Raw genomic sequence first — 12,995 nt, forward strand, 5'->3', positions numbered from 1 at the left:
TACAAAAGTATTTATAAAAAAAACAAAAACAAAACAAAACAAACAAACAAAAAAACAACAACAAGAAAATACCTTTTGTTATAATACTAAGAAAACAATTTTGACTTGCATCTTGTTCATATACAACGTCTCAACAACTGATTAATAACTTGTAATAAGTAACACATGAGTAACCATGTCTTGCAGTCCTAAAAACGACTCCCCAGACCTTGAGCTTGGTCGTGCTGAGCTGCTTGTCGTCAGGAATGTTGAGGTACAGTGCTCGGATCTGGGTCTGCACCTCCGAGTAGAACGTTGCCTCCCAGAACTGCTGATTGGTCCATATGGGATGCTCCTGGACGCAGGTGTAGGCAAACTGGTTCACCCCAGGCGCGAGTTTCTGCAAGCAAAACGACAAGATTCATGACACTCGCGGGCCGAAGCCCTGGCGTGCAGCTCTGATTAACTCAACTGCTGTGTAACGAACTGATCTGGGCATTAGCTCAGAGGCTCACACGGGCAACTGGGCCACAGACGGCACTGCTCGTAAAGGAGTGTATTAAAAAGCACAAAGAGAAGAGGAAAACGATGCACAACTATCGCAACTATTCGGAGCGATCGTTCAGTCTTAGTGACCATTTTCTCGACACGTACAGTAACAGGCCTCGCTAAGTAAGAATGAGCTTGGTTCCCAAAGTGGGTTTTTTAAAAACAGCTCCAGTGCTGTTCTGTGCTTTGTCGTGTAAATCACTGTGTTCGTCTGTAACTCCAAAGGGACAGAGGAGAGAGGTCTGCTAAGGCATGTTTTTACAGCCTTTGTAGATTTTGACTGCATACACGCTAATGCGCACGCAACACGGCTCACACATGCTTACAGAGCCATAGCAAAGTTTATTACCACCAACACTGTGGAAAGACTAGAACACAGAGTACATCTTCCAGGCAAAAACAAAGTCCCGCTTCCCCCGCACTTCCCTCTGTCCCAGAATCCGGGCCACATGCTTGGCTTTAGCGTCAACACTTCGCATTTCTGCTACACGCACGCTCAGATTTCTCTCGGCCTCAGAGATTACCTTTACTGCTCCGCCCCCTTAACCCGCAGCCACAATCGAAAAGACGGATGGAAAAATAAACACAGCGGCGTCGACGGAGAGAACGGGAGGATTAGGGTGAGATACCACCAAGGAGGACTGATGGCAGACAAAGAGGGACACATTTAAATGACCTCAGACAAACAAAAGGGTGCAAAAAGGACGAGTGGATCCGCGGGTCTGCCCGGTCTTTCCTGTCGGGCCTCTCCAGGAGCAGCTCTCCCGTTAGAGGGCAGCAGGAAGTCACCTGCTGCACGCGGAGAGCAGCTGAGCACCTTGGGCTGCAATTCCTCCCGCCGCTATCCCTAATCTGGAGTGCAGAGGTGATGTCGGGTTCGGCAGCGAAGCGCATTAAGCGCACGTTTCCTCAAGCGCGTCTCTCCATCACGGAGGGTGGTGGTGATTGTGGGTTAGGGTTCAGAAGGCAGACAGTAATGTGAAACTGTTTAGTGCATCTTCCCTTACATGGTCTGGAAAGCCTAACGTACATCAGGACATTTGCACCCTACATTAAGATCAGTCAACCACACAGAAGGGAGACGCCATCCAAGGAGCCCACACTGCAGGCAGAGAAAAATCCAGTCGGGCTGTAATTCTTTTTGGAGAGAGAACTCCAGCTGGCCATGTCGGGGCTAACGGACTAGGACGATCAAAATGGATTGGGGTGTCTATGCTTCGCTTCCAAAGGTCGACATATAAAGATGTAGTGAGGAGGAGGCCGTTAGAGATGTTTTTGCAGGGGCCACACCAGATTGCCCGTGACAGCTCGGTAATATTTGTCTTCATCATCATGGCGTGGAAGCGTGCGTGCGTGTGTGTGTGTGTGCACGTGTGTGTGTGTCGCCTGTTGACTTGCTACAGAAGTAATGGAGCCGAGCTGACCTGCTCCAGTCAGAGGGCCGTTTTATTTGGTTAGGAATCTGTGGTGGGGAGTGTGTGAGGGCTTGGCAGAGACACTGGGCTGAAACCATGCACCTCCATACCACCCGCCCACCCCTCCACGGGCAGGCACACATGCAGGAACCAATTAGGCTGCACTTTAAGAGCAACTTGGAGAGCCATGAAGCTCAGCGCTGATTTAAAACCCAGAGCCAGCTACTGATCTGAGCTGAGCAGGCAGGGAATGGAAGGAGGGTGTGTGACCAGCGGCGAGGAGAGGTCTCCAGTGCCACAGCGATTTGCCATGTCTCATAAAAGCTGTCTGAAGCGAAGCATTGGAGAAGGGTGAAAATGCTCAGGCTTTGAACGGTAAGCGCGCCTGGTAAATGCGATGAGTTACGAGTATTCTGGAACAAATAACCTGCCGTCTCCGCCTGCTTAATGACAAAAGACCCCAACGAGGGCGGTAAAGGAAGCCTACCCAACCTGAATAAACCGGTTTAGTCTATTGACAGGCGGCCCGGTGAGCTGCTGCTGTACATCATTAAACGTGCTGTGCTGCAAAATATTTGTGTCTAGGACCAGTAAAAGCCATCTTGAAACAAACATCACATTAATAACTATGGCATCTGACAAACAAAATAGGGTAAAAGAACAGTGGGACAATATGGTGCACGCTAGGCCAAACAGGGTGCTCCTGGGACATGCCGTAATTGGAGCTCGGACGTAGCAAGATGCAAAATAAACATGTGGGAGGTCAGGACCTGGGTGACTTGCAGCACGCAGGGATCACGCTAGCACATCACCACATGTCTGCTTCAAGAAATATAACAGCTTGACAAAGTGAACCCACAAATCCCCGTTGCACAAACTGTGACTAAAAGAATGGCAACAATCGCACGGGATTGGCTGAAGTGTCGGTGGGAGGTGGAGATTGCCTCACAACAACAGCCCAGTCATTTCCCACAGGCCTGTTCCTATGGGAGTCCTGTGTGAGTCCCGAGAGAAGGTCCCTGCATGCTAACAGCACAGCTTCTCCAAAAGCAGAGAAATTCAGCACGGACCGTCTGTGATAGGAGGTGTGAAGGAAGACATAGGTGTGAGTCATGGCAGCACTAAATACTCAGCAGTCTAACACAACCCAGGCAGAGCGCGAAGAATCCTGGGGGGAATGGGGGAGGAGAGAGAGAGAAAGGCAGAAAGAATGATCACTTTGAACTAAAGTGCATGCCAGAGATGACAGCAGAGGACAGCACACAGGTGTTATCTTGGGTGATATTCTCTGCTTCACAATTTCGCCAAAAAAAAAAAAAAAAAAAAAAAAAAAAAAAGGTTTGGGAAGGTCAGCAGCAGGAGAAGCAGGAGACCTCTGGTTTGTGGTCAATTTTTAAGGCCAAGAAATATACAAGCAATTCATTTCAATAACCCAGAGTCTGAGGACAATGCCTGTGAGCTGAAATCTGGGTCAAGTGCACAGTAACACTCAGCTTGAATATCACCTGAAAAACAAACTGTAGTGTTTGACTGTAGTGCTGAGGTGCTTCCCATGGGCAGTGGCACGCAGACCTTGACCACAGTTCAGCTTAGTTCCCTGGGATAGATGACAAAGCGCTGGAGGCCTGCCAGACTAACTCTGGTAACCCAGATATCAGGCAATCCACAGTAGCTGCTTGGAGTAGCAACATTTGCCACACACGCACGCGCACACACGCGCACACGCGCACACACGCACGCACACACGCACGCGCGCACACACGCACGCGCACGCACGCGCACGCACAGACACGCGCACGCACAGACACGCGCACGCACAGACACACACACCACACACCAATATTCTAACTTAGCCAAAATCACTTTCAGAATGCCTACAGTTAGCGATATAGAACAGCTGTCAAATATCACAAGACAAACTTCTGTGGTGCCTTTTTTTTATATAAACAACAACAAAAAACCTGAATACCCTAATGCTGTGCAACACATTTAAATAAAACTTGCTGTTTCCGTTATGTTTAAGGATAGTGGTTAAGGCACAAGAGGGGTTTATAAAGACAGCAGGATAGCCTGTGAAATTTTAACAAGACTGAAGAGGTTGTTTCTGGCAAGAGCTACAGTCACACACACACACACACACACACCAATATTCTAACTCAGCCAAAATCACTTTCAGAATGTCTACAGTTAGTAATACAGAACAGCTGCCAAATGTCACAAGACAAACTTCTGTGGTGCCTTTTTTTTATATAAACAACAACAACAACAACAACAAAAAACCTGAATACCCTAATGCTGTGCAACACATTTAAATAAAACTTGGCAGTTTCCGTTATGTTTAAGGATAGTGGTTAAGGCACGAGAGGGGTTTATAAAGACAGCAGGATAGCCTGTGAAATTTTAACAAGACTGAAGAGGTTTTTTCTGGCAAGAGCTACAGTCTCACACACGCGCGCATATAAAACACGACTGCATCTGCGGCAGTAATGCAATGAGAGGAAGCAACCCGTACGCTGGGATTCGTCCTCCTTTTAGTGTAGCTAAGCCTCAGCCAATCACAGGCCAGGATCAGTGATACTCTGTACATCTCAATGAGTGTCTGGCCAATAGGAAACTCATAAGTCGCCATCATAAGGCAGAAGGCAAATCCCAGTCAGATCTATCCCACTGTACGCAGTCCAGCCAGCTGAAACTGAAGTCCTCTGAATGAGGACAAGCCAACGAGGTCTAGGGACTACTCTGCTTACGGAAATGCCCCAGACAGAGAAGCACGTCACATGCACTTACCGCGAGAAAAGGGGGCACCCACATCCAAAATGCAAAAAGCACGGCAAAATGAATGGAGACGATGCTTTTGTGATCCCGCACTTGACCCACAAACATCAGTCTGCACCACTGCTTCTGTAACTGGCTGCTGGGTTGCAGTGGAAAGACAACATGGGAGACCTCGGAGGAAGCCTGCAAGCAATTATGTAATTTTTGAATAAGGATCAGTAATCTGAGACGCAGCATTAACGACGCAGGTGCACACAGGAGGTTTTTTTTTTTTCCTTTTTCAGGGCATGCTGCAGGGTCAGTGTTGTAATGATCCTTTATCTGATCTGTCTTTGAACCCCAGTTCATGCACTATCTACGACAAGGCAAAATTTGTCCATGTCAAACCCAAGGGTGCGTGACCAGCTCTCGACAAGGTTTGGGCGTGCTCAATTTGACTTCAGATTCCTGGGTTCACTGGACCTGGAAATGAAGCAGGAGGAAGAGGAGGAGGAAGCAGGAGGAAGAGGAGGAAGAAGAATTGCCCTGCTCCCCGGAAATGCTAATGACAAACAGACACAAAGGCCCATCCGTGCCTTCATCTTCTGCCAAAAAAGGCAATAACAGGCTAAGCACGAGGCGACCAAGATCCCAGAGCTGGTAGAAAACGTGTAGCATGCAGCTGGAGAATATGCACGAGGGGGCGACTGATCATCCAAGGACTATCCGAGGACGTGCTAACAGAGAGGGCCTTGTGAACACCCGCACCTCAGCGGCCTGGCCTTGCACTCTGCGTAAGGTAGTCGTACATGCACGCTGCTCTTTCGCAAAGCTGGGAAAGAACACCTCATTGGAGCAGGAAGATGTGCACGATTACTTATTACTCTCTGGTGCCAGATGTATCAATAATCCCTGTCAGAGATGTTTCGCACATCTTTTACTGCAGACCTGGTTGTCCACCCTTTTTACATAACGCCTTAATCAGGTCTAGTGGTTACGTAAGACGGAAGAGGAATAACACGAATCTCAGTACTCTTGAGAAATGGCTTTCAGATGTCTTAAGTGTAAACCACAGGAAAACTGTACAGCTGGTCTGAGAACTGTTCCTTGGCTCTACAAAACGTTCTGAATGGCAGGTGCTCAAATTCCAACCACGGAAAGAGACTGTTCTACACTTGCGGCAACCCAAACCACTAGCTGTCCTATAGACAATGCACAAGACAAATTCCAGGGCTCTGATGGGTGCGCCTTGCAAGAAACGCTTCTCATTTTGTGGGATTTAGGTTTGAAACCCAGATGTTCCATGCATTGTCCAGAGTATTTGTCTGGGGTTCTACCTTCTGTAGTGCTTCAGTCTCACTGGCAGCTACACAGTTCAGTGAGAAACTACCTGGAAAAAGAAAACATGTCAATCCGCTGATGTCTTGTGTGGGGCTTCTACACTAATCAAAGGAGGCATGACTGCCACCAAGTTTCCAAAAAAAATCAAAACAACCCCCCCCCCCCCCCCCCAAAAAAAAAGACACAGGAGAAGGAAAATGGAAACCTTTTCCCCAAAATTGAACCCAAAAACAGGTCTTAAATATCCCAGGCAGATGTTTATAGTTGGTGGGGATAAGGCCCGGGACGGAACAGGTGCCGTGGCGTAGAAGGAAGATTCAGCACCTCTTGGATGTGATGGTTATGTCAGACATCCCATAGGAATGCAGTGAGTCAGTACGTGAACACACTCCAGGGCAGCCCGCGTTCACACGTCCACAGGAAGAAAGTAACAGATACGTTTTGTCTGTCCCTATGACAACACCACTGCACACGCGTTTGCGCCAAATCTGTGTTGCAAGCCGTGGAAATAGGACCGCAAATCCCAGCAGCCCTTTGGGGTTCATGAAAAATCCTTATTGTTTCCTCATATCTGTCCGTGTGTCTGCTGTCTCCTTAGTGTGGGTAGTTGAAGAGGCAACTTTCAACACCACAGATGGCCCTACTTTATAGGAAAATGGTGACAAGGCCGTGAAATGCAGCTGACTGCTTATCTCTGAGTGCATCTTCAAGTTCTGATAACCCACACTGATGCTCAGGTTGTATACAGGCAGCCATGCTGTGCAGTACATATATACTGTATAACAGGCACTGAAGGAGGAGCAGAGAGAGAGAGAGATCGACTGTGATTAACAAGGTGTCATGAGTTTAAAAATGATGAATCATCAAGGCTGATGAATCACACACACCTGCACCCAACCCCCATCCCCACGCCCACTCACCCGATAAAAGGCCGTAGTGTGGGGCAGCAAGGCGGCAGCCACTGTAAACTCTTCCGAGTTGGAGCAGTCCTGTGGGAAGACAGAGGGAAATGGGATGAGGAGAGAACACCTCCAAAAGGTCTAAACTGCCGTCATCAGGTAAACTTGGACAGCTCAGAGAGGACAACCAACACGGGGCACAATGGTCATGACGCAGTCTCTATAATAACTGCTGCAGTACAACCCATACACTGTCCATTCAAATGCCAACTGGACTTTTTATGGCTCTGTGTTGCTAATCAGTGCTGGCAAAACCATGCAGCCACAGGTCAACTGTAGCACTCTTTCCATACACTCCCAATACACTTACGTAACCCTCTCTCTGACCCAACTGGCAGAACATTTCAATTTTCAAAAATTTTAAATGATCTGCATTTCACAACTACATAGGAGATTCTGGATTTAAGCTCGAAAATTCATCAAAACTGTTTGTGGTTTGTTACATAAAACCAAACTGTTTTGGTAAATATGGCAGTTTTTTTAGAACATTGCACATAGCCTCAAATTTAAAAGTGTTTTAGATTTCAATCTCTCGGTTTACTTAGAAAGGTAAGAAGAAACATTCAGAGATTACTGTAGGTGACACGGCATTTAAATTTTTTTTATTTTTTGCAAAAGAAGCAGAATGCCTCGAGGGAAAATACATGTGGGAGTAGAAGGCATGTGGGACTAGTGACAAACATCTGAATTTACAACCATTTACGTAATGATCATCACAGGAAATGGATGGGTATTACTGTGTAAAGATTTATATTTTGGCCCACAAAAATGTGTTTTTGTTTTTTAAACTCTTTGATCCCCCGCCCATACACACGGATCGTAAAAATTGCAGAGTTGCACACAGGGTTCCAAATAAATGCTCTCTTACTGTGTATATGTACACATGTATATGTCTGTGTGTGCATGAAGGCCATTCTACACACAACACGAGTTATATACTGTATGTGTGTGTGTGCGCGTGTGAGATTTTTCCACCTCCTTAAAAACACCGGAATGCATTTGGAATGTATGGAGAGAAGCAAATGCAAAACAGATCTTCCTGGGGAGAAGATGAAAGCCTGGCCCCCCGGAGACCCTGTGCTGTACTGTCTCGCTCCTCCAGCCCTCCTCCGAGCCCGTGGCAGCTGTTGTACGCGGCCGCTCTGTTTACCGGCATCGTTGAAAAAAACATGTACAAAGTGAGAACGCATAATGGCCAGAGGGGACCAACCCGACGTGCAGTTACAACTGAATTAGATAATGAATAAAAGACAACGGTGAAAGTGTCATTTTTCATGCACATGTTCATGTGTCTAGTGCAGACTGCACCTTTAACCTGGAGAAATCTATTAGAATACATGTAGTGCCAAGAAAAGCAAGAAACAGGGCAGCAGTAGCTCAGTGGTTAAGGTACCTGAGTAGACCTTTAGCCCTCGGTTAATCAAGGTGTGTTCAGTCATACACACTGATGCCCACGTCACAGGTCACAGGAGACATCACTGAGAGGGTGCTTACACCCTGAAGAGCGGAACACACCAGAGACCGATGCTGCCAGGGCAACACATACACGGCTTTACTCAGCCACAAAGTAATGCACAAAACCAGGAGCCTATGACTCTGGCTGCTCCTATATGGGTGTGTGTGGGTGTGTTTTGTGTGTTGTGAGCTCATGTGACTCAACTGCCTTCTCTCTGATACGTTTAAATACTGATCTTTAACCCCCAGATGCAGGAAACAAAGATGGATGAGCTTCCTGTGAGTGATGCTTTCGAGATGCAGTTTGAGCATCAGGAAAACAGCAGCATGGAATCCTTACGTGGAACAGAGGAAACATTTTCTATGATGGATTAATAATAACCAAACCAAACCTTAAAAAGCTTTTGCCACAACTCAGGCGCTCTTTTCTGTGACACGCTGCTCTCCGTGACCCGTCCAATATTTGCTCAGCGCCCCGGTGAGAACAGCGAGGCTGATATCACAGTTTATACAGTCAGACTGAGCGTGTGAAAGGCCAGCACTGATGGAGCCACCTGTTCTCCTAGTGGACTGATGGTGTTTACCTGCCCCTGGTGGATGACATCCTGAGCTCTATGTGGGAGTGATGTCCATTACAGCTTCCCAGAACCTTTCTTTCTGTGCTTGTTATGTAAAGCTCATCTTGGCGGAGGCCACACACACACACACATAAGGAGCCCCCCGACCCCCACCCCACACACACACACACACACTGGTATGTTCTCGAGAATAAGACCACATGCGGAACAAACAGACGAGGACACTGTTCCGAAGCCCTTGGCGATGCAGCAGAACAGAGCCCAGCCATCCCACTGTGCAGGAAATGGCCAGGATGCCAGGATGTGGTTGAACTCTGTAGCCCAGCGGGAATCTGCTTGCCTTACACAACGTCCAGGCCCAGAGCCTGCCGCAGCTGCAGCGAGCACCCACGCGCCAGACCCGGACCAAACAGCATTCCGCGAATACCCCAATTAGGCCCATTAACGCATTTGTCTGTGATTAATGACCTCTCTCTCAGAGCCTGACGAGATCAATACGGTTTAAAGGGGGCATCGACCCTGGCACTGCTGCCATGCCAATTTACCAAGAACAAAACCAGGAGCTGCTTGTAAGCAGCTGTTTCAGACAACACACACTACAGGAATGCACAACAAAATGTGGTCATTAACAAGTCTTTTCCCTGACGACACTGAAAACAGGGCCTTTGGTGCACGGGCGCGGGAGAGCGCGCCTGCTACTGCCTCACACAAACACCAGCAGACCACCACCATGTGAATCGCATCAAGTCATACGTGTGTTTGGATAACAATCCCATGAACATTCAAAACAAACAGACCTCTCCGGATGAGGAATGGAGCACGGGGTGTAAACAGGTGCTCCGTGTCAGTTTTGGAATGCACGAACGGATTTCGAAAGCATGTGGTCATTAGTACAGGAAAAAAATGCCATGGTCCCCGAGGAGCACAGAGAACATCAGCAGGTTCTGCCACTTCCAGACAAATCCAGCACATCTCGGAATGTCCTTGGGGCGGATGGTGACGTGAGTGGTCACGTGAGCAGCCACATGCCTTAAAGATCCGAGAAAAAAATACCCCCCCCCACCCCATTCGGATCCGGAGAAAACAATCAATCAAGCTTTCCCACAATACTACTCTCCATTTCAGACAGCTCGGCGCTCTGGATGACGTCCTTTGACTCGAAAAACATTATAAAGGGCTTCTTGTCTAATCCGTGCTGACGAGACTGGAAACAGGCAGTGAAGACTCCATGGAAGTCTCTCGATCATGGCCTACAGTTTCACACATGCACCCCAATCTGGACACGCGTGCAGTCGGCCGGCTGAGTACAGCTCACTCGCAGGCAGATGCAGAGAGCCTTTTCATGCACTTCGTCGGCGTGGATCGGAGTGGAGAATAGAGCAAACGTTTCCTCCCATAACGTGGTGAAAGATGTGGGTGAGTCCCAGCTCACCTTTGCTCTAATGTAGAGACTGTAATGTTACATCAACAGTTTCCCTTTTGTTGGTGGGATGTGCATGTTGTGTTAGACTAATGTGCATGCTGGGATCCTATAATGCATTGAGACATTTTGGCAATGCAAATAGCGCGAATCACTCTCTCATGGCTGAAGTGTGGGCTGGTCTTTTCTCCGAGAGCCTGTGCACACGAGGCAGGTCTTTTCTCCGAGAGCCTGTGCACATGAGGCAGGTCTTTTCTCCGAGAGCCTGTGCACACGAGGCAGGTCTTTTCTCCGAGAGCCTGTGCACACGAGGCAGGTCTTTTCTCCGTGAGCCTGTGCACACGAGGCAGGTCTTTTCTCCGTGAGCCTGTGCACACGAGGCAGGTCTTTTCTCCGTGAGCCTGTGCACACGAGGCAGGTCTTTTCTCCGTGAGCCTGTGCACACGAGGCAGGTCTTTTCTCCGTGAGCCTGTGCACACGAGGCAGGTCTTTTCTCCGTGAGCCTGTGCACACGAGGCAGGTCTTTTCTCCGTGAGCCTGTGCACACGAGGCAGGTCTTTTCTCCGTGAGCCTGTGCACACGAGGCAGGTCTTCTCTGTGAGCCTGTGCACACGAGGCAGGTCTTCTCTGTGAGCCTGTGCACACGAGGCAGGTCTTTTCTCCATAAGCCTGTGCACATGAGGCAGGTCTTTTCTTCGTGAACATGACGCAAATTTTTCTCTGTGAGCCCAATAAACACAAGGCAGGTCTTTTTTCCGTGAGACTGAACGTGAGGCAGGTCTTTCCTCTGTGAGACCATGAGGCAGGTCTTTTCTCCGTGAGCCTGTGCACATGATGTAGGTCTTTCCTCTGTGAGCCTGTGGACATGGACGTGGACCAGCTTCTGCATGCGAGTCAGGTGTTCCAAAGCAACAAAGACACTGCATGCAGGTGACGAACAAGGGCTGGAACCTCTGCTGAAAGACATCTCACTGCTTTCTGTACTGGACTTCCTGACAAGACAATAGGAGTCCCAAGAGTCGGGTATGAAAGTAATTAGAGGGAAAGACAGGATAACTTCTACTAACTTTGTTTCTTTTATAGATTATTGGCGACAAATCCATCGACCTCAGGCTCCCCAGCAGAGCCAAAACTCATGACCAAGTATCTGGAAAATCAGAGGATCTTTTACAACAGCTGTGGCCTTAGTGAATTATGACAGCAAAAACAGCAGAACAATATTACCTACAACGACATGAAATAATTAAAAAATTCTTGCGATGCTTTGCCTGATCTTTTTTGGCCAGCCAGACAGTCGGATAGTTAGGCTGCATATTTGAATAAATTATTTACTGTTTAAGCAAACAGTGCCATTATTTGGAAATACAGCATACTTACCTAGGTGAAGAATGTGCTGGCCCGAAAACACACTTTGACTACCCTTCCCCACCCCATGTCAAAATGTTGCTAGGAGACAATTTTAATAATACAGATGCTTAAATTTTAGTGCAAATCTGGAAGAATTCTACCAACACAAGTCACATGTGCCTATTAAATGTATCGGACACAGGAAGATTCATGGCTGTAAGACAATAAAACAGAAGAATATTTTAGACAAACAGTGTCTGTCTGATAAAGCGATCTCTGTTACATCCATCAAGGAAGGCATTTAGTCCAGGGTGCCTGCCTCTTGCAGCGTGCTGACTGACCCACAGCGTCCGTGTGGACGCCAGGGCTCCGCTGCGAAGCTGCACGTTTTCTCCCTGCGGCTTGGGGGCCTATGGGATTATCGTAGGGAGCGTTCCACAGGGCTCGGTGGGGCAGTATCAGTCAGGTGGTTCTGATTAGGATGACTCCATGTGCCTGCTCCTGACAGAAAGCAGAGCCCCTGGGCCACTCCAACAGACTTCAGGCAGGGTAAAGGGTGGGGGGGGGGGGGGGGGAAGAGAACCTACATGTTTGACAGCATGTTGTCTTCAGCTTCCTCCCAAAACAAATTCCATGTTATATTGTGGCCTTTGGAGCCAAGTGTCCTTTGCCCTCAAGCTGCAGAGAAAATCGTTACACTGCGTGTCATCTGATGTCTAGTAACGTTTAGGTTTCGTTGAACAGGATTTTTCTGAAGAATATACAGTTACCATTGCAACATTACTTAAACATAGATTTTATTCCTCTTATTTGGTTCAGCTGGTACATGTTACACCATTGGAATGGCCCAGCACTCCAAAGTTAAACATCAAAGACCTAAAAGTTCATTAAATATCCCAGATGCAATTACACGTGTTTAAATTTAACTCTTACCCTGAAGACGATGCTGGCTGTAGTTACATAGTGACATGCAGACGTTTCTGCCCTGGGCACGGAGAAGAACTGGGTGTGACCAGGGGGAGAGGGGTGGGGTGGGTTAATGAGGTAGCATACCGAAGCCTTCCCTAATATTTTGCCACAGGCAAAAACGCATGGGGGCGGGGCCACATACTTAACTTCACGTGTCGCGCAAGCGGTTGGGTGGCCAGCGCTCAGGCCCCGCCCACTTTTACAGCACCCGCATTGTTTATGTCCACAG

The 12,995-nt window shown here is 48.0% G+C and overlaps 1 protein-coding gene across 4 annotated transcripts in view; it reads right to left on the reverse strand.

Moving 5' to 3' along the window:
• sbf2 (SET binding factor 2) overlaps positions 1-12,995 on the reverse strand; it is a 73,735-nt gene that overhangs the window by 18,267 nt on the left and 42,473 nt on the right. For all 4 annotated transcript variants that reach the window (XM_027012619.2, XM_027012601.2, XM_027012611.2 and 1 more), the window contains exons 17-18: positions 6,959-7,027; positions 209-379 (exon numbers count right to left, since the gene is read on the reverse strand). In XM_027012619.2, coding sequence (XP_026868420.2) covers positions 209-379; positions 6,959-7,027 — 240 coding nt within the window. The remainder of the gene's footprint in view (positions 1-208; positions 380-6,958; positions 7,028-12,995) is intronic.

This window comes from Electrophorus electricus, chromosome 1 (genome assembly GCF_013358815.1).
Source record: "Electrophorus electricus isolate fEleEle1 chromosome 1, fEleEle1.pri, whole genome shotgun sequence".
Classification (NCBI taxonomy): Eukaryota; Metazoa; Chordata; class Actinopteri; order Gymnotiformes; family Gymnotidae; genus Electrophorus; species Electrophorus electricus.